The sequence below is a fragment of the Anser brachyrhynchus genome (assembly GCF_964034855.1).
Source record: "Anser brachyrhynchus genome assembly, chromosome: 2".
In the NCBI taxonomy this organism is placed as follows: domain Eukaryota; kingdom Metazoa; phylum Chordata; class Aves; order Anseriformes; family Anatidae; genus Anser; species Anser brachyrhynchus.
Window position 1 is genome coordinate 121,972,960 of NC_137695.1, and position 22,658 is coordinate 121,995,617.

The 22,658-nt window shown below is 37.5% G+C and overlaps 1 protein-coding gene across 7 annotated transcripts in view; it reads right to left on the reverse strand.

The window, feature by feature from the left end:
* Positions 1-22,658, reverse strand: part of TOX (thymocyte selection associated high mobility group box) — a 221,339-nt gene that overhangs the window by 11,312 nt on the left and 187,369 nt on the right. For all 7 annotated transcript variants that reach the window (XM_080578982.1, XM_080578987.1, XM_080578983.1 and 4 more), the window contains 2 exons: positions 14,707-14,787; positions 1,191-1,577 (listed from right to left, as the gene is read on the reverse strand). In XM_080578982.1, the coding sequence (XP_080435108.1) occupies positions 1,191-1,577; positions 14,707-14,787 (468 nt within the window). The remainder of the gene's footprint in view (positions 1-1,190; positions 1,578-14,706; positions 14,788-22,658) is intronic.

Below are 22,658 nucleotides of genomic sequence, written 5' to 3' on the forward strand. Positions count from 1 at the left end.
CTCTGAGGCTTTCACATGGGTTCTGGCAGGACACTCACACCAGGATATTGGCTTTATAACTAATAGGAAAACCTTCAGCAATACATGACAGTAAAAGACTCTATATTTATGTGGTTACGAGTCTATTGAGTCTATTTACTCTGATCATGAAAAATAAACTGTCCTTGGCAAAATTTGTAAACCCTTTATAAATTTGTCTACCTGCCTGATTACTCAAAACCATTCTTGAGACTAGGATGAAGATCTCTGAAAACACCCAGATCATCCTCAGCACCTTCAGATTTACCCTCTGAACAAATAATTTTACCAAATTGTTTTTACTTTTTTTTTTTTTTTGGTCCTGCTATGGAAAATTCCTCTCTCTGTTAAATCAGCTCTCCCAGCTAGAGGCTTTAACATCCAATCTTTACGTTAAATGTCTTTGGTTACAAAAGCAAATAAAAGCACCTTATTAGCAAAGGTGAATTTATAGAGACATTCAAAAGCAGCAAATCCATGGCTCTGTGTTATCAGCCAGAACTGACAAGTTTTGTGTGTACAAATTTTGTACAATTCTCACAACTCCACTAAAGAATATTTCATTGAAATGCCTCTTTGTAAAGCAAGATCTTATTATTGATAGTCAGATCTCACCCAACACAAAAGAAAATTTTCTCTCATGAAATCAGCAGAGTTAACCTGACCTATTGTTAATTTAACATGTATAACACAACCTGTGTTGCTTCATATTCCGCCTGTTACAAGTCACAGTCAACAAAAGATACTAGTGCATGCTACAGTCACATCTTTTACTAGACATGCTTGCCCCTTGTTTGCAGAATATATTTTCCAGAAGCCTTAGCATTGCACTTATATTTCAAGGTACTTTGAGATTTGCAGATGGATCCACACTTCTATTTAAAGGGTACCTCCTGAATTTGGTGGGGGAGACAGGGATGGGGCTCACAAGAACATGATGAGTGCCATTGCTAGCATAAGCAGTTCAACTGAAGTTCCCCATCATCTAGGTAAACTCATTCATTTGTTCTCACCTTTGAAAGACTAAGCCCTCAGACTACACTACCACTTGGAACTCTGTAAAATTAAAGCTAATCCATGGCTTTACATCTCCCTCAGTATGCCAACTTCTGGATGAATTTCCCTTGCTTAAAAATCCCAGTTCCCCAGACAACTGAAAAACTCGAGCTTACTTGCTGCATTGTAGGTGAATGTAAAGCAGACTGGACTTGCATCGGTAGCTGGTTTCCAATGGACTGCTGCATTGAAATCGGCTGGTGTTGCTGCATGTTGAGATGCTGGTGCAGAGGAGGGCTGATCTGAAGTGGCGGTGGTGGCGACACAGCCATGTTTGCTATGGAAACAGTCACTGGCATTTGGTTGTTGGTCTTGGGTGCTATATTCCTGGGGATGTTGGCATGCATGGCAGTGATGTGAGGATTCATTCCTGGTTGTTGGTGGTAGTGGGAACCGAGGTACAGAGCAGAGTGAGCCTGGGCTGGCCCGTGAAACACTGACTGCTTTGAATTCATCATCTGAGGTTGCGGGGAGGCTTTAACATCAACAGGTTCACTGTAGCTCTGTTGGGAAAAATGAAAAATAGACAATACTTAGAAGCAACAAAATGCTGTTTCTCTTACCTACAGACTATGCTGCATAGACAGATCTTGCACATTTCTCTCCCCTCAATATTCTTTAGAGCAGTTTGAAGGAAAGTGTAGCTGCAAACATCAATGTGCTGTAAAGGTAAAATGCAATAATGGAGCACATTATTTTTTTAAAGAATCTCACCATGGGAAAACACATATCTGCACCATCAAAATATCCTTGCCATGGAGTTTGGTTATTACACTAGAAAAACAATTAATGCCTATTACCTTACACATGTTCTTTCATCATCATAAAAAGAGAGGTTAGCCCCTCTGCTTTCTGGTCTAACCTGACATTTTGCTTTTTTAAAACTTAAACTGGCATCACTGACCTAATAACCTACACAACAAAGAAAACCAAGCTTGTCACATTCATTCTCACAAGCATTCATTACTATTGTCCTCAAATTTGATGGCATAGTTGAAAACAGATTAAGGAGGGTGAGTTCTGGCAAAAGTCTACAGTGATCTTTGACATGTCATTTCCCTGCTCTATGCCTCATTTTCCTATCTGCAAAACAGGAATAAGAGCTTCAGTGTCCTTTACCATACATGTTGACAACAGCTAATAGTGCTGTATCAGAGTTACCTAACATTGTGTAGAAGCTAAACCCTATCCAGTTGTTTTACTGCACTGAATAACTATTCTAGTTGCAGCACTGATGCTTTTATTGAGAAGTATTCTGTGCTGGGAAGCTACCAGACCTGTATCAAGTATGTTTCATAAGTCACGCATGCAGAAAAAATAGCATATTCTGAATAATTTTACTTTTAGCTAAACTTCCTCTATAAACTGAGTTCATAAAGTTCTGAAAATTCATTTTAAAACTGATGTCTATATAAATGTTAGACGGCATCAGACACAGGGAAACTATCTTACATAAGTTTGAAGAATACTGCATGGAATAATAGAAAATGCACAGATTTTCAAAGACGTTATAATCTATCATGATTTTTAAAGCTGCTAGTAATAAAATTTTTCCATAAATGGATATGAATTTTAATCATATTCTTAGTTTTAATATTTATAAATTGTTATATCTGTTTTGCATTCAATTTATTGTTTTCAATACTCTAATTTTCTTAGATCTTCTGAGTGTTAACTCTGCGTGCTCAAATAAATAATGAAAAAAAATAACTCCCATGTGTTTATAGGTGGTAACTATAATTTGCAGTCAAGGCATACTGGGATTAATAGCCAGTGAAAGGTGAAACATGCTGGAAAAAATGGCAGAAATGTCCCTCTGAAAAAAGAAGTCACTTTGTCAAAACAAGGGCTGAAAGATGCATATATGCCCTTATTCAGTGACCTCCATGTCATGTTTGCTCAGTTTATAAGTCAGAGTAAGTTTCATGTTACTCTCAGCACTCCAGGGTCAGTGCAGCTGAAGAAAGCCTATTTGTATTCTTTCTGAAGGATGTACCATCACCAACAATCCGCTGACACGCATGTTATTGAAATTGGCTCATTATAGCCAATGATAAAGATGAAAAAGATAACTTCACTTTCCCTACATAAGACTGCAGTTCCATTAGCGAAAAAAACCACACCACTTATTTTCTCTAGTAATCTAAGGAAAATTAAATGAATATGATAAAACAAATGCAAATCTCTGCCTCTATGGATCTGCCTGGCTCCGCTCACATGTGGGTGTACACATGTGCAATATGCATTCTATGAATGTTTGCAGGCTACAGACATCAAAAAAACCCAACACAATAAAACATAAAACCTTAAAGTGGGCACACAATCTGGCATTTTTTGGGGTATTATATTTAAAACATTGAACTAATGTTCATGATGACACGAGAAGTATTTTTCCCCCTCTCTTCCCAGTTATATTTGTAGGATGCTCTTGTATGTGTGGGAGCAAAGATTGGCAGGTTTCCCAAAATTTCAGAGATTCGGAAGAAGGTTAGCTAATCAGAGGCATGGTTGGAACACTCCCCTTGAGTATGCTGGGTTCTTTATGTATTACAGGAGGTCTGTGCTGTGCTCCTTCTGCAGAAACTTGAAGCTTTACTGAGTGCATCACCCCATCCTGAAAACACTTTGCCTTCCCATGATGTAGCTGGAAGGTTTGGTCTGGTCTGAGCAGGGACAATTTCTCAGGTCTGAGCAGGGACAAGTTCCTCAGGATAGATCAGTTAAACAATTCCTCCTGGTGAAGCGGTACCACGAAGCCTTTGTGGCACTCTTCCTGACACACCGATATGCACTTACACACTTGTGACACACCGGTACATGCACACTTGTGACTGCAAAGATGTTGCTATAGACCTCTTAAACAAAGACACAATGAACCAATTTAATTACTGGATAATTCTGAGTTCACACATCTGTGGTGAATGCATGGCCCATACTGATAAGCTACAGAGATATCAGATTCTTAGTAACACATAATAGTTGAAATACCAAATTATATTAAGAGGAATTGTATGGTCTCAGGCCAGAGATGAATAACATTTGCTTTATGTTTGCAAAGTGATCAAAGGGACAGTTTCAGTTGTCTCAAGCTGTCAATTAGCTTTCCATATATTTCACTACCTCCTGATCGGGTGAAAAGTACAACACTTCAGTTTCAGACCAAGTATTTTGCTGTTACTTAGGCTGCTTTAAATCATATGTGATCTGAAGCCAAATTGTCCAATATCAGTGTAAAGCACATCAATATTATCAGTTACTGGAAATCTTGATAAATGAAACCATTACTTGCTATTCTCCAGCATACTGCACTTTCAGCTTTTTCTAAGGCTAGGTCAGAAACCTCAGATTTTGTAAGTACTGATGAAGCTAATGGAATAGGTGCTGTCAAATATTTTGGCTTTGTTATATTGCTTTACTGTCGAATATACCAAGAGGTGTATATGATACATAAGCCACACTATTATTTTAGGCACAATTACTGCTTTCACAGGTTTGAATGGGCATTGCACCTGTCTAACACAGTATCAGACAGTCTTAGACTAGGACAGCACCTTTATTATGGGTAAGGCTAGAAATTAAGAAAGAAGGGATTTGATAAGTCAATATGAGCTCTAGATGCACAGTCGTGTTCCCTAATTTTGCAGGCTAATACTCAGTCAATTTGCTTTTACCTTTTGCAAGAAGAAGAGTAGGGAAATCATTTTTAAAAACCCACTTTAGCTAATTAATCTGCCCAAAGACAAAACAGACAATTTAAATCTCTAAATGTGGCATGAAGTTATAAGATATATTTATTTACAGATATATGTAGTGGAGACCAAAATTACTAATCCATACACACAGGCCATCAAACATTGAAGCATAATATTTCCTGCATGTGACAATGTCTTCTACCAGACATGCAATGAAAAAAATCTTTTACCACTACTGTCGTAATTATGGTTTTGTAGACCCACCACTAGAGGGTGACAGAATATTATATTTAGTTAACGGTAAGAAGAGGTATTGTATGCATACTTAGTGAATACATTCTAGGACCACAAACTAGCTTTTCTTGACAGTTCTTTATGCTCTTTGAGTGACTTCTACTTGTTCTTGAGTTCAGCTCAAAGCTTTACTCTAAATCTTTCAAGTTCTTAATAAGCTAGGAGTAGGATTTCTTACAGAACTGCCTCTATCTAACATCATCATCTAATACTCTTGTCTAAATTAAAAAAATATATATAAACAATAAGAAGCTGAAGGCAAGTTAGGTAGGCCAAGGCAATGGAACACTACAGAAACAGTAGAAGTGCCCTATAGGCACTACACAAAACCTTCTTTATTTTTTTTTTCTAAAAGAATCTATTGTTTTACTGAAAACCAAAGAAAAAGGGGGAAGAACATTTTGAAGGCCCATCAGAATGAGAATGAAATTAAAACTGAAATAGGGAAAGGAAGGAAACGAAATAAACATAACTATATCTCATAGTAATGAACATACCTATATTGATTAAAAGTACTGGCAAAAACAGTTTATAGAAAGCCTTGTGAGTAACCCTCTGTCCAGAAAATAATTCTACTTGTATCATACTTTCAAGTAAACACGAAATGACACAGATAAATGATATTGTCCACAGAAAGTGTTGAGTGCTGAATATTTTGCAAAAAGTTTTAGAAGCGCAGAGTCAAATTTTGACTAAGCCCAAGTTTTGACCAAATTCCTTCCAATTCTAGAGCAAAGCAAACTTTACCTTCTACTCTTCTACTGTGTGTTAAAACTGCTTGTGCATATCTGCCAAATTAAATAATTAAATTAGGTTAAGGGTTTAAACATTGTTCATCCAGAGCTATTCTTTCTTCTTAGAGAACTACCATGGTCCTTCTAATTGTAGACTGAATATGGAAACATGGGAAAGTTCAATTCCCTAGAGAAAAGTGACAGTGGGGTTTACCTTACCCCAAAACTTGCAATCCATCCCTACAGTCGAGACGTGATTTTTGACACAGGCATCCTGTTCAGCCTAGAGGTGTCAGTGAAAGAGCAACAGCCTAGTGATGCCTGGAAAACTCCAAAGCTTCCTTTGGGACATTATTTTACTTCCACTTTGGAAAGTCTGTAGTTGCATTTTAAACCATCATCTGTAGCTCCAGGTAACCAAAGAGCTGTTGAACCCTACAGATAGATTTTGATAATCTTTCTCTTTCGTGGCTGCCTTCTGGCTACCATTGGCTATTCTAATTGCACTTCTGTTGGAAAAGAAAAAACAGCCATGTGATTGAAAGCAAAGTGAGAATATGTTTTCAGAAGGTGGTATTCTAAGGGCCTGATCCTTAGACTAAATTTAATGGAAACTCTCCTATAAACTTTAATGGAATTCAGATCAGAGCGCAATACTGTTACCATAGTATTAATATTTGGATCTCCATTTCACAGAATCACAGAATGGCTGAGGTTGGAAGGGACTTCTGAAGATCACCTAGTCCAACCTCCCTGCCGAGCAGGATCACCTAGAGCACACTGTGCAGGATGGCATCCAGGCAGGTTTTGAATATCTCCAGAGAAGGAAACTCCACAACCTTTCTGGGCAACCTGTTCCAGTGCTCTGTCACCCTCACAGTAAAGAAGTGCCCTCTCATACTGAGCCGGAACCTCCTGTGCCTCTCATTCTGTCACTGGGCACAACTAAAAAGAAACTGTCTCCACCCTCTTGACACCCTTCCTTCAGATATTTTTATACATTGATGAAGTCTCCCCTCAGTCTTCTCTTTTCTAGGCTAAAGAGGCCAGTTCTCTCAGCCTGTCCTTGTATGACAGGTGTTCGAGGCCTCTAATAATCTTTGTAGCCCTCCTCTGGACTCGCTCCAGTATCCCTATGTCCCTCTTGTACTGGGGAGCCCAGAACTGGACACAATGCTCCAGGTGTGGCCTCACCAGGGCTGAGTAGAGGGAGAGGATCACTTCCCTTTACGTGCTGACACAGGCTTTATGGCCAATATGGCCAACACAAACTTTCTAACAATGCAAATAGCTTTACTTGTGGGCAAACATAGCCTCAGAAGACTTTTTTACACAGGAAAAAAGGAATTTTATTTTAAATGAGAAACAGGTGCTCTGGGTTTGGCATCACCTCTACATAGGCAATGAAAATGCACTATAGGAGTGTTTCAAAGCTTGGAAAAGAGTTTAACTTGATTAAGATTTCAAATGAATACATGAATATGTGTCAGCATCTGACACAGCTGACACACTGTCTCTTTTCATGACAGTGCCATGTGCCCTTCTAGTGACTGGCGTCCATTCTTGAGCCATGCTGAGGAATTCAACAGTTTTTGGACTTTATGACCAGAATGAAGGTTACTTTCCAGGTAACAGCAGTGATTATGTCAGCTGGTACCAGCAAGGTAGGCTGTGAACAGTCTTTGGCAGGCCTGACTCAGCTTTAAATGAGTTACCTTCAGTACCATGACATTAGAGGGGTAGATAGAAGGAAATTGGCTGAATATTTATGCAGCTTCTACAAAGCTTACCTAAGCTTAACTTTGCATCTGTTGTCTTTGCTGTCTCTTTGGTGGAAGGAACATCTTGAGTTGTTTATTCCTTCTCTCAGCTTTTCTGTGTTCACACAATCCTGTCTGTTTTTAGTGTTTTTGACATTTTAGGTCACCTCCAACCCCAGACTCTCCTTGAGAAGAATCTCTTCTTGTAGCCTGCATGGGCTCGTCCATTTTATTAATACCCCTGTGAAGATGTTTATGAGCGAATGACTGCTCTCCAGCACTGTTTTTTCTTTCCTGCTTAGCTCTTTAACTACTTTAGAGATTCCTTTGACTTAACTCTGTTCACTCCGGTAGAGAATTCATATACATATTTATGATACAGCTGCTTTCCTACCTAAGTCACAAGAGGCTCTTAGAAAATGATGTTTCATATTTTGCTAATTCCAGTCACCTATTGCAGTAATATTGGGGACTCTAGAGAGTTCAGAAGCTTTTGACACATTCTTGATGTTTCAGAACAAAGGAGTAAGCCATGGGTTGTCATCTATAATTAGCTAAGGTGGCTCAGAAGAACATCTTCAAATCTAAATATACATTTTGTCATCATCTGCAGGGGATTGTCACGGATTCATTCAGGGTATGTAAGTAAAAATGGATGTTTAATGAATGTAACCTGGATACATGTGATAAAGGATATGCAACTTTAATTTGATACAAGTGTTTTAATTCCCCAAATGGAAGCACTCAGCTAATAGTAAAATCTAGTTTTATTAACTCACTTGAAAACAAACACAAATCCGCTACAAATCAACACATGGCTTCTCTCAAGCTCAAGACATTTCTGACATTTCTGGCTGAAGTGATGTGAGAGCACCACTAGGATTTTGGACTGCTGAATGTAAAGTTTCACATGATTTACCCTCGAATACAATTCATGGCATTAACTTACACATCCTTTGCTCTCCTTTTTCAGCTGCAGTAAATAGTTGGTTTCTTTTCTGGACAAGAAGTTGGTTTGATTTGTGCTGTCATCAGATTAGGCAATTGATTTATTGATACATATGTTCACTTACCAGATATTCTGATACATCATATACTTGCACATACGTGATTTTATTTATGATCACTTGAAGATTTTTGGTATATCGTGTTAACTCCATAAACAAAGACTGAGGTATCACAGAAATATTGAGTATCTGCTGTAAAAGCCTTGCATTATAGTTTTCCCATCTAGGGATTCTAATGTTTAATGGAGAAAAGTAAAAGTTGTAGGTGCATGTCATCATTCTGCGTTTTCTGTTGTTGTTTTACAGGAAGCATTGCCAATTCCCTTGTAGCACTTTAACAGCTACCAGAAAAAAAAAAATCATGCATCATACACAGCCATATTTTTTATTTATTCTTTCTATGATGATTTCACTGCAAACAGCTTGAACTGTTTTCTGAAATTCCAGAACATCTGCATGGACTGGGGCTAGATATAATACAGGAATCTGTTTTCTCAAAAAGTAGAAACCAGGTGCCTTTCTGCCAGCAGCAGAAGGGTTGCTGTTCTACTTGTACACAATAGCCATTTGATTAAAGCACCAACCAGCAGACACAACAGGTTAGCCCTCTGTTCTGTCAAGAGATATTCAGAACCGTATTTCCAAAAGAAATGTGCTAAATCCCAGCAGCTGCTTATTTAAAGATGGGGTGAACTAGGATAGGGTGTTCCCCTACATTTGAAGCTTGGCCACTATGCAGAAAAGCATTTGGGATTAACTGGGCCACAGAAAACAAATAGTGGAGGGAGCACACCTGCACATCCACATTTACTTAGGAGTGGGGAGAGCCATGATCTGGGAGAGCTGACATTTTTTGCCTTTTGTGGCAAGTGTTCTCACCACATACACATATGAAACAGGAAACTAACACCATTGAGTTTACTGGTTCGGGTTTTGGCCTTTTTATTTTTTAATTTTTTTTTTATTTTTTAATTAAATGTGGTCTCCATTTTTCTTTATGCAACTAGCTAAAACTTTTCCATGTTCACTGCAGTCTGAAAAGGCCTTGTATAGATTCCTTAGGCTGTTCAATTATCACAGAATCATAGAACAGTCAGGTTGGAAGGGACCTCAAAAGATCATCAGGTCTTTCATGGAAAGAGGGAGTCTAGGTGAGATTATCTAGCACTCTGTCCAGCTGCATCTTGAAAACCTCCAGCAATGGGTATTCTACCACACCCCTGGGGAGGTTGTTGCAGAGATTGATTGTTCTAAGCAATACTATACACATAACACAGACATTTTGGATGCCTGGAATAGCTCTGCTTATAAATTGCTATGCTAATGACATTAAGGCAATGCCAGTCTATAGATACAACATTTTATGTATATATATATATATGTATATATATATATATATATAAATTAATGGAAAGTAATTGCATGGTGATTGGCTAGGAAAACTACATGTGCCATATACTTCAAGGACAAATATTACACGTCCAAAGGATCTGCACTGTCCACAAAACTGAAAAACGCCCAGTGTGTCTGTTGCAAAGGCAAGTGAGGATACGGCTTTGACTTAGACACAACGTCAGACTTTTGAAATGTGCTTGAGCATTTGGAATTTGAATAATATTCTCCTAGGTGAGTGGTTTTAGTTTCAGCCATGGCTGCTAAAATACATTTGCATGAAACTTGAATTTGTGCCACTGTACAGAACAGAATTAAAGATTCATTTAGCCAGAGAGAACAAAACAAGAAAGAGGAAACTTCTTTGTATTATTTAAACAGTTAAACTTGTACTGCTATAGTTAACATATGTATTATGCATATTAAATATATAATACGCATACATGTTTTATAAGTATACATAGATGCATACGTATAATATATAAACATATTTAACATTTATTCGTATATATGTATTAAATATACATATTTAAAAGATGCAGCAAAAACTCTAATGTCAGCCAGAAAAAAAGGCTGGTTAAGCTAGAAAAAGTGCTTGTTTTATGAAAAAGTAAAATTGCAATTCACAGCATTTTATGTAATGCTGTACAAATTACCAGATACCAGAGACTGCATTTCTGGACCTGAATAGTACTAAAAGTTGCAACTAAGGGCAAATATAAAGACACTTGTTTACAATGCAAAGGCTTAGTCAGTATTATAAGCAATATGGCAATCTGCATAGCAGAAGATATAATGCTTTGTAATGTGATTTTTACTTTACATATCAATTTCTACACACATGAACAAGCTCAACTATAGACCCATTAATCTAAATCATTATAAACAAAGCAGAAAAATATAGGAAATACACTGATTAATTAAGTGTGGATTAATGCATAGCTGATATATTTACACAATTTTACATTTAACTTATTTAATGGGTGGTAGTCCTGTTTTATAAAGACATCACTAAAGCATTTCAGAATGTATTAGAGAGGCACTATTGCTGAAGTTGTTGGTGACACTTCCATTCTTCTCAATTATGATTGTATCGAATAACACAATCTGGAATTATACATATTAGGTGTGTGAGTGACTTTTGTGTGTGTTTGTGTGTGTGTGTATGTGACTGTGACAAACTCCAACTGGAACCTCTCAGCTTTATTGACAGAGCCTGGAGGAAAGCACCATATGCCTCCCTTCTGACAAATCTGGGTACTCTTCCTTAAGATACAATGGAAGAGGGACTTGAAATCTGGAAGGGACAATGACAGATTGTGTCAAAGATGAGTATCTCATCTTCCGGTGAAATGTCACCCAAATTTATATACTTGTATCATCTGAGTCCATTCCTCCACATGGGCTTTCCTAGTACTGGCTGCTTTCTATGATGAAGGGCAGGTAGCATGTTCCTCACATTCATCCCCAGTTTCCTTCACTATGCACCTACAGTGAAGGGTATATGGAGGAGAAGTGATGCTGAGGGCAAGAAAAAACTTGGCCGAACTTGGTTGCTTTATTGTGAAAAAAAAAAAAAAAAGAAATAGAGGGGAAAAAAAAAACACAAACCACTGAACAAAGGCGGCAAAGGTCTGAGCATCACAGAAAAGCCCACAGACCCCAGCTGATACCCCGCTTCCAGCCTGGTACCAGGGGTAGAAAACAATATAACAATGTTAGTGAATTTCATTATTCTGCTGTCAGGCAGAGGCTAAGAAATCTCCTGGAAATCTCCTCTCTGTGATCTCCTATTCTGACTATTCTAGCAGCTCAAATGGCTAAGGCGGGTGAACTGAATTCAGCTCCAAGTCTGGTCCACTCAGGTATAACACGGCATATGTTCATTCCTTTGCTTCTCAGAAAAAAAAAAAAAAAAAAAAAAAAGACTTGCAAATAAATGCAGAAAAACACCCACGCAATTACATACCAGCCCTACACTCACTAGTTCTTTAAAAACTGGCAGTGCTTCATGAAAAAAGTGGCAGAATCAGTGCTCAAAAGTTGAAAAATTGGTCAAGCAGCTGCTCTGGGTGATGTGAGGCACCCACTGAGCTGGAGACAGGGACCCTGAGCAGGACCTTCCCTGCTGTTCCTACAGCTCTGCACAGGCAGAGTCTTTTGAGAAGGAGGAGGAAGAAAGTTTGATAGTTGGAAAACGTATTTGGATATTATGCAGATGTCCTGATGTGATGTGAAGCACCACTATATATCTCATAGCTGCCAGCCAGCTGACCCTGAAATCATTGGAGCTCTGAACATGGAAGGTGTAATATTGCTTAAATACCATGAAAAACGAAGTTCTAGATGTTCCAAGCAGGACATCCAAAATCACTACTTAATTTCACAATTTTTTTTCTGTGTTTGAAAATGTGGACAATACAAATTTCCTGCTCTAGTGTATTGTTGAGAAGATGAATGCACTTTTTTTTTTTTTTTCTTAAACACAAAAATGCTGCTGGGAGGAGTGGAATGGAAAATCCTATAAAGAAGCAAGGCTAAGCAATTTGCAGTAAATACAGCACAGGGGCTCCCACAGAGGACACCTTCATATAAGCATATGAAATGAGACCCAAAGAGTGGGGTATAAAGTATAAAATGTACTATGTGAGCAAATCATTAATTTTGTATTAGATTATTTTTGGAAAAGGTGTGTTACTTCTGGCATGTCTTAACTTTTGCAAATAAGGTCTTGTAATATTAATAATATTAGCTAAATATAGCTTTTATGGATGATAATATAACACATGGACAGAAAAGAGCAGATGGATTCCAAACAATCTTAATAATATATTACATCTATTTCTTCATGCTTACATGACTATCTAAAGAACTACAACTCTTCTGGTGCCATATGAATATTTAATAATGATAATTTAGAATATACTGATATAATATTACAACTGAGTATTGTACATCCTTATTCCAAAATGGAGTTGCTTTAGTCACATGGCAGCTCTATTGGATTCATTGAGCACGTTCATGAGAGTAAGCAATTAGTACTCAGCTTCATTAAGTTTGTATTTCGATACTTTCCATGGTAGAGGAAAACACTATATTATCGGCAGAATTTAAATAATTGGTTAAAAGTTAACAGAATGCTTCAGTGCTTTTCTGACTAACGACAAATTTAAACATATGCACAAATGGCTTCATGCACTGAACAGATCAACAACCTTGTAGTTTTTCTTTTTTTTTGTAAATACAAACCTCAGAAAATGCCATAATGTACTTTTTCCTTTCCAAAATAATAAAAACAAAATAAAAATCTGGGTTTTGTTATATTTGCCTTTTCAAAGTTAAGCTATATAGAGTTTTATGTGAACAGTCCATGATGTACTGAATAATGGCATGCAAGTTTTTTCCACAAAGAGTTGGCTTCATACATATCTTCAAAACCTAGTGGAATATTTTGACCTGCTTTTTAGACCTCTCTTTTGCCAATAAGTAGGCTATTTAAAACAAATTTGTTTATGTACACATAGTACCCCTCTCTGAATGCAATGAATATTTCTACAACCATACAGACCTAAGACAGAAATTATAGGTATCCTGCAAATCCCATTAACTAATGCATTAGTATTTATTATGGTAGCTACAAAATTGAAGTGGTTAAGAAACAGCACAAAAGAAAAAAAAAAAAGAAAAAAAGATAGTGCCCATATTTAAGACTATTAAATTCAGCACAAATACTTACCGCATACTAAGATAATGTAGAAATATGCATGAAAGCTCCTTGTATGGATAATCATACTGTCTTTCCACTGAAAATGTGTAAAAATTCATGTAATATACACAGAGGTAGACTGCAGGACTAACCTCCCCAAACATTTAAATCTAACAAAAAGTTCTACTCATGTCACATATGCTAGTCTTTCATACTGCCATCTTTAAGTCTAAAATTAAGCTTATTTATGAAAGAACAAAATATATCTAAATTTGTTTTGATTCTAACTGGTATGATTCTGAAGTTGTTCAATTGTTTTTTTTTTCATGTTTTCACAATGCAATAATTTCACATAATTTCTTCTGCAGATTTAAAAGTTTATTACAAGCTTTAAACAGTCTTTTACAAAATTATGGGCACTAAGAATGCTTGTATATGTCAATATAAAAAGTTGTTACTAGATGTGTTCTGGGGATACACTGGTGTTCCACTGTACGGCCTCACAGTGACCTATGCTGTGCTCACACAAGTTGGTTGCTAGATGTAAAACGGAAAGTCACAATTTTGTATAAAAGATTACTATGTGAGCTGAGCTTACCATTTTCAGCACTGTGATTGCAAGGTAAAAAGCAGTACTTGAAGAAAAACAAACAAACAAAAACCCAGGTTTGTGTCTGGTATCGTTTTTCCCTTATAGATAGAATGGTGGCTGCCTGGCATGGCATGTTTGTGGTCTATTTGGTGTGTTATGGCACAGTTTTGTGGCATATTGATATTTTTACCTTTATCTCCTTTCTCTGACTGCAATGATACTCCCAGCCTGGAGCAGTGCTGTCACTATGACCAGAAGGGAAAAGGGATCCCTTCACGGAGAGATGATTGTTTTTACTGAGCATTTGCACAGAGGATGGATATCCTAACTTTAAGGTGATAACAAACAAGGCTATTTGCACTCAATACTATGGTGCTCAGCACCATAAAAATGCTGAAAATGGTTTGCAATATGTTACTATATATGTGTGTGTATGTATATATATAATGTGTTACCTTGGATACAAGGCTTGCTCTGTAGGCAGCTAACTGCTTCAGATATTCCTTCTTGGCAGCTTCAGTTTTCTTTTTGTATACCTAAAAACAAAGAGTGTCACATTGGTAAATTAATCTGGTTTTGTTTTTATATATCACCGGTGTGTCTCATGCATCTTCATCAAGTCTTTCTAAGTAAACAGCCTTTCCTGCTCATATACTCTAAAGAGAGAAATAATAAACTTCAAATATTCTAATGAAAATATTGTTCCAAGTGTGAAACACCCTTTAGCTACTCAGCAGTACCGAAAAAAAACAATATCGCTCACAGCATCTCAGGTTTAATTGTTCAAAGTGAAGTGCAGGGCACACTTGCAAATGGGACCTTTAGGGATAGTGGAAGGCAGGTGTCAGCCTCTCCACTGGCTCCCACTTGTGAGATGAGTTAAAAGCCCCTGGGGAAGACAGGAGTGTGCAGGAAGACATGTGAGCTAAATGAAGGAGGAGATGATGGCACCACACAGATCAGCCAAGAGGCTTTCTCTCGTCCCTGGATTAACTGTTGGGGGCACTCAAAGAAGCTTCATGGAACTGCTGAGGATAATAAATGTTAGTCATTATTCCAGTCTTGATCCCATATCGTTCTAATTAACTTCTCAGGAGCATAGATCTATTTCTGTACATTTCTCTCAACTCACCAAATTATTTTAAATGCGGCATGTGCACAATCTCATAATAGATTAAAAAGCTTTGAGAGTCACTTCAATTTTGCGCAAATTTCAAGATCAAAGATTATCTACAGGGCTAGGCAGGACCTCATGGCACTACAGTAACATGATGTTATAAAAGTATATGTAGATATTTAGGGTTGAAAGTTCTCAAGAGGAGAAATGCTTTCTGACCTGTGCAGCCCAGCTAATGACTTGCTGTTAGCTATGTCAGTGACAAATTCGGGAACAAGCCAGCATTTCTTTTTGCAAATATTATCACGAATTTTTCACTACTTCATGTATTTTTTTTTCTGAGACAGTAGATTTTGGAGTCACGCAAGCATCTTGGCCTCATATAACTAAGCAGGATTAATTGCTAGCCTTCCATGCTGTACAGAAATGCTTAAATAAATATCCAAATGTAAAGTTTAATAGTAAGGAAGACAGCTAAGGGGAAGGAAACTTTACTTTTAAATTACTGTTGTGTTTCACAATTTTTTAAGTCACATGCCCAGGGCAGAGATTAATTCATATTTTCATGGGCATTTGGTTTACACAACATTACACAAAATGGAACTGCAGTTTTGAGTCTCTGCTGTCCACTTCTTCAGCCAAATGCACAACCTAGGCACCAGGTGTCCAGGCACCAGGTATTGTCCACAAAGGACAATACAAAGTGACAGTGTCAAGCTGGAAGGATCGTGTAAAACATCATTTTTATAAAGAATGTGCTGATGAAATGTTTTTGTTTCACTGAGGCTTGGCTTTCAGGAACAATCCTCAAATACAGGCTGGCAAAACTCAGAGGCTGCCTAAAAGGATTAAAGATTTTGCTTCCCAGGGAAGCAAAAGATCATAATGGAAGCAGAGAAGTCTTAGGCTTCTAAAATTGTAAATATAAAGATAGAGAGGAAAAAAATATTGGTTTTAGCTGTGCAACTGTATCTGTGCCACTGTGTAATTTCTCCAGATTAAGATAAGTATGTAGTGTTGGCTGATCTCCTATTGTTTTGGAAAACAAAAACAAAAACAAACAAACAAACAAAAAACTAGTAATTTGCTTTTTAAGTTGTAGTCATTTGTGATTAATAGAGAAATGTAAGTTTGTTTTGAAAATTAATAAAAAATTAGTCAACAATCTGTTCCTAGCTTCTAAAATGAATTTAGCTTGACCTAAAGAACAAAGACTAAGTTATACAGCTTTGTATATTGTAATGGCTCTGCATCTTTCTGATAGCCAATTTAAAAAACACAGTTGAACAAAGAATTTCACACAGAATAATGATCTTCAAAATATCATGTATCTACTGCTTCCACATTGGGTTTTATTTTGCATTACACAAATATCAAAAATATACACTCCTGCTGTGCACTTACAGTCACAGCATATTGAAAAAGTCCTCTGGGACCTGACTTTTCCCTCAAATAGTCATACTGCATGAGGTTAACTCAATAATATGATGCTAACAACAATTCTGTAAATCGCCAACTAAAACATCACTACTTCATAGGAATATCAGCATATAGCCTTTGTTTAATTATTTCCTACCTATTTTCCTATATATCTACCACATTTAGCATACATATTTTCTTGCTCACTTTTCTTGGGTTTCCTGGTGAGTCAGTAATAATCAAACGAACACCATGTTTTCCATTGTAATACTAACACTAATTATGTAAAAGGTCATTATGGTACAGAAGTTCTTATTGGATGGGAAGAGATGGTTTTTACAACTCTAGCCCTCTTTGATGGCTTGCATTGGCCAGAATGCTTACTGCAGGCTAGTTTGCCCAGAGGGCAGTCAACTTGCCCTCCTTCATCATTGTAAGGGTATTACCTTGTCCTCTGAGGACAGTGACTCGAGCGCTTGCTGTTGATATCTTGATACTGTTGTCCTTTTCAAGACACCCACTGTTTAGACAAAATACAAGTGGGTTGATGCTCTTTGCATTAGTTTTGGAAATCCTGTTTTGTTGTGGTTTATTATAAAAATTAGAGTAAGTTTTGCCTGTCTGGGCGTTGTTCATTTTCACGAGTAACAGCAAGGTCTGGCTGTCAGTATTTTTCTCCAGAAATTAATGTTGGCCCTGGCAGTGGTACCAGTTCACTGAGTTTGTGCTAGACTGGACTTGTACTGGGAGCTTATGAAGGCAGGGCAAGCGGGGAGTGTCCTCAGCATTTGCAGCAGTACCTAAAACAGGTATGAGCAAGTTAGCTGCCCCTCCCAACCTCTTTTTTTTTTTTCTTTTTCTTTTCCAGCTGTGAGAATTTTTAGCCCTCAAGCTTAAATAGTTTTGTGTTGTAGTAAGGTTAACAGAGTTTCATCCTTGCAGCGCTTTGCGGGAGGAAAATGGCTCTTGTCATCATTCAAGTGTGCTCTAGAAAATGACTGAAGCTCTGTTGTGTTTTGTGTCTAAGATAGTGCCAAATTCTGAAACACATAATTTCCAATAATATATTTATCATTTCTTCCTGTATCAAGAAGCAAGTTTCTGTTCTTTTGCTTATCTATAGTGTATAGTGACAATATTTAATTTCATTTTTAACATCTCAGAAATCTCTTATGAGGTCATTTTCTCCTCCTCCCTCAAGCAAGCAACAATTATTACAAAATTAACTTGACAGGAGCATATATGTACAGAATTAGGTAATTTCTAGCTTGCTTTAATTCAATTAACATTATAATTGAATATTGACTGATTGTCATTCAGGCAGTAAAGGCCCATTCTGATTCAACAACAGATTTTTTTTTACTTATACAACATTTTATTTTTAAAATTGTCCTAGTTGTGGAAATGGCAGAAAAAAAAAACCAACATATTTTCTGTATATGCAGGTGGGTCAGCTTAATTTATTCTTATTCTCTTCAGCTTGTTATAGAAACCCCCAAACACCACGATTACATTAATTTGTCTACAAATGGAAGCTGCTGGCATTATTTTCCTACTGTGAATCACGAATGCAAATTTATACAGCATAATACACAGGTTCTTAGTTTACTATTTAATTACATTTCCCAAGTATACTCAGTAAGGTAGCTTCAAGTCCCCTTACATAGTTAAGCAAAGCACGCAGCAATATAGAAAAAGGTATTTTCTGAAAGAAGTATGAAATGCTACCTTGTGCATATAAGCACAGAAGATAGCAATTAAAATGAACTAGGCCACCTTGGAAAATGGATGCTCTGGGTTCTCCAGTGGTAGCATAACAGCCTGGTACCAGTTCCCAGACCATTGCACTGGCACCCTTTAGCTCCATTTCCATGGGCTGAACATACATGTGGACCCAAGTGCTGCACCTACACTGAAGGATGAATGATTTTTATTATTAGTGATAAACATCCTTAAAGTAGCTGCCCCAGATTTTCACTTGGAGATAGATGAGTTGTGGGTTACATGGTTAGCCACAAGTACTCACAAATACCAGATGTACCAAATTAAAACCACAGTAGAACATCTGCACTTCTTTTTATGATGCCAACTTCTGGCCACGTTTGCTTTATGTGTTTTAGCTGCTGTATAATTCTTGTCTTCCTATATCATAAATTCCTTCAGGCAGGCTTTGTGTCTCCTGTGCTTTTCTCTGTGTTGGATGATATGAAACTCATCGCTGATATATATAACCGAAATATACCTGTAATGCCTTTAGCCAAATTTTTGTTCCGGTTAGTCATCCTTTCCTGATGAACTTCCTCTGAACTTGCTTGTGGAGGACTATCAACATAACACATTATGCAGCAGGACTTCTACCCTATCCAGTGTGGCTTGCACCCTTCTTCCTTCAGGGAAACAGGACTCAAATGTCTGCAAACATGTCCAAATAACAGGCTCTAATGAAGAAGGAACCATTAACTACAATCCTCTTTGATGTTAGGGAGTTGGAGATAGTGACCTAAACTGACTGATATTCTTAGGAGAAAAGGAAACTTTCAGAATTTGAGCCTCATGGTAGTCTGGAAAAGCTTTGTGTCTCCTAGCTGACAGAGCACGTTACAAAGAACCATATTGTTTCCCTGGCCTTGCCTAAATAGCTGGTAGGAGGATGACAAAGAAGGGGAAGTTTTCAGTTTATCTTTGTCTCTGAGGTGACACTTCCAAGCAAGTTATATTTGTCTTTTTAAAATGATATAAAGGTGCCCACATTTGTTTTGATGAAAGTGTTCCATAGGTGCCCACATTTGTTTTGATGGAAGTGTTCCATAAACCTAAAAAAATAGTATATGCAAAAATAGCAAATCAAAAAAAGCAACATGACCGATTTTGACTTTTCGGTCTCTGCAGTGTTATTACCCATGGGAGTATCATTTTCACAGGCTACAGTTACAGGAATGTCATCTGATAAAATATGGCAGGCTGCAATCCAGACTTAAATTCCACATTCAGATTGTCGTTCCTGGCTCTGCATACCTATGCTCATAGAGAAAACTTCTATTTTTCCAAGTGGGAGATATATCTCTAGTTTTAATCTTTTGATTGTGTAGCAAAGGCACCTAGAACTGCACACATTCTTCAAAAATATGGAGAGAGATATTCCCACAGCAGTCAGAAAAAAATCCTCAGAATTGCTTAATGGATACTGAAATATGTTATCATTTGATTTTTAATCTAGGTACATACAGTAACAGAAGGAGGCCCAGGGCTAGCTATATGGCTCAGCAGTCTCTTAGACTGTACAGCATGAAAATGACACTTATGACATATTAGAGGCTTAGGGGAAAGAATTCAGTCTTTCTGGCATGCAGGGTAAAGATCACAGGCCAAATTCAACTCTAGCACAAATAGAGAAACTCTATGGAGTTCACTGGAAATTGCAGCCATTTACGCCAGGACTAAATTTGACCTTACAGGCTCAATGCTTGCAACTTACAGGAGCAAGGTTGTTTATTTCATCAGAGGCATGTGGGATAAAAGCTGGATACAAAACAAATGACATTAAACATACGATTTATTTGGTGATTATTTGCACCTGTTGGATTTTTTTTTTTAAATGGATGTGAGCCAAATGGAGCATAATAATTGGGCCTAAGTCCAGTTGTGTACACAAATGATTTAAAGCCATGTTCCCATTGAGCTCAAATATATGGATAAAGGGTTGGGAAGAAGAATGAGTAGAAAATTAAGGCTATCATTTCTGAATATCACTGCAGCAATACTTGGAATCAATGGTCTTTTTGGCCCAGCTCTTTTCAAGCACAACGAGAAGGTGAAGTGCAGCTACAGCCAACATTCACAACTACAGGGCAATGTATGGTATTTATCTGGTAGAGTCTGTTACATGCAGTAAATAGGAAATGGGTGCTAGAATTCACCTGCCAGGTGGAACAGGCAGGAAGCCAGCAGACTAGAGGCTGTTTTACCTTACATAGAGTAAGAAGAAACAGTTCCTATTGCATTTTTTAAAAGTTTTTTTTATATATATATATATATATATATAAGGTTTCCCCTCCTGAGTACACAGTGCAATTTCAATACAGGAATTTGTCAAGAAAAACAGTGGAGCTCCAAACAGGCCTAATGTGCAACACTGTAAGAGTGACTTCGCTTGTGCAAGTAGCTAGGAGGGAATGTGTAAGGTTTTTGTCTGTTGTGCCTATTCCTGAATCCATTTTGTCTGTAATTCACTTTGGCAGTATGCACACACAGATGTGCCTTTGCTTCCTATTCTCATTTACAAAAAGAAAACAAAGCTAAATTTAAACCTTGTGTGGTTGTTTATCTAATAAATTGAAGGTACATTCTCATCCTCTTACAAGTGTTTCAAAGTTATTCCTTGGAGATTACTTCATTAGCACAAACATAAAAAAGAAAAAAAAAAAAAGAAAAAAGGTCCTTTCCATAGAGGGAACGAGAAGTAGATAAACAAGCATCTGCATGAACATAAATAAGAGTGAAAAAATGTAAATTTATGTTTTCAAAATGCTACTGACTACCTTGACCTGAAGATCTGCATATACCTCTGGAGCTATCTCAACAGATGCACTGAAGTCTCCTGAACTTCCTGATGCCCCTACTCTGGGCACCCCACATGCAAAGCCATGCAATAGGAATGCCATAACTCTTCCACCCATGGGATGAGCTTATTTGTCACATCAAGGGACAACAAGTGACACAGCATAGTGCCCCAGGAGAGAGGTTACACGTCCCTGGAGACCAGGATGAGCCAAAGTCTCTTGAAACACCAATCTCAGATCCATTTGTATCTGACTCATGTCTCATACCACAAGAGAAGCTCTGGTGTTATGCCAGGAGTTATGCTATATCTAAGTGTCAGCATTTTAGTCATGAAGTGTTCACCAGCTTACTTTTAAAGCTACTCCCAATCTACCTGATTCATCCTGACACTGGAAAGCGTGCTGCCAAAACTTCACTGTTCTCTTCCCCAAAAAAGAAACGTATAAAACATGCTCAGATATTTTTCATACCCAAATCGGTCTGGGTTATTTTTACTGACCAAAATAGAAACCCTTGAAAGCTTGTGGGTTATAACGAAAATGCTAACAACATCAGAAACATTGACACTAATGCACAAGGACTTCAATTTACTTAAGCATTGGTAACATACAATCCAAGTTCCATCAGATGTTAAAGAATAAACTGCAGCTTTTATCTAGTGGGTCTTTGAGCACCAATGAGGAGTAAATGATTTGATTTTGTAAGCTCAGAGGATTTGTCAGCTGCCTCATAAGTATAATTCTGGCTCTTCATATTCCTGCTGCTTCTAATTTAGCAGGACAGGCTCATAATTGAAGCAAATTAACTATTTACACTTGCCACTTCTACCAGGGGAAGAGGACACATCAGCAGGAAAGAATGAGTGGGAAATTAAATTCTTCCCACTTGTGTCAGATCTGCCCTTATATAAACACATTAACAGTAATTTCATGAGGCGTCAAACATAGGAATAAATACTGAGGGATAAAATAATGAGGTGTTGCTATTGAGCTAACTGTTGCAGCTAATATTATTGTGTATGAATTATGCAGCCTGAAAGAAGGCATATGTTACAGCACTCAAACAGTCGCTTTGCTTGCTTCATCTGATCGTTAAGTTTTGGGCCCCTTAGGTGAATCCATCCTTCTTCCTGATGCAAGGCCAGTGCAACACTTAAGTAAGCCCACAGAAACACATGCTCACACATACACACGTACATGCACACACTAAGCTGTTCATAGAAGGCCAACTTCATTCCTGCTAGAATTCCAGTTAAATCACTGAAGCTACACCAGAGATTAATTTTGTTGAATAGACATTCAATTCCATTTT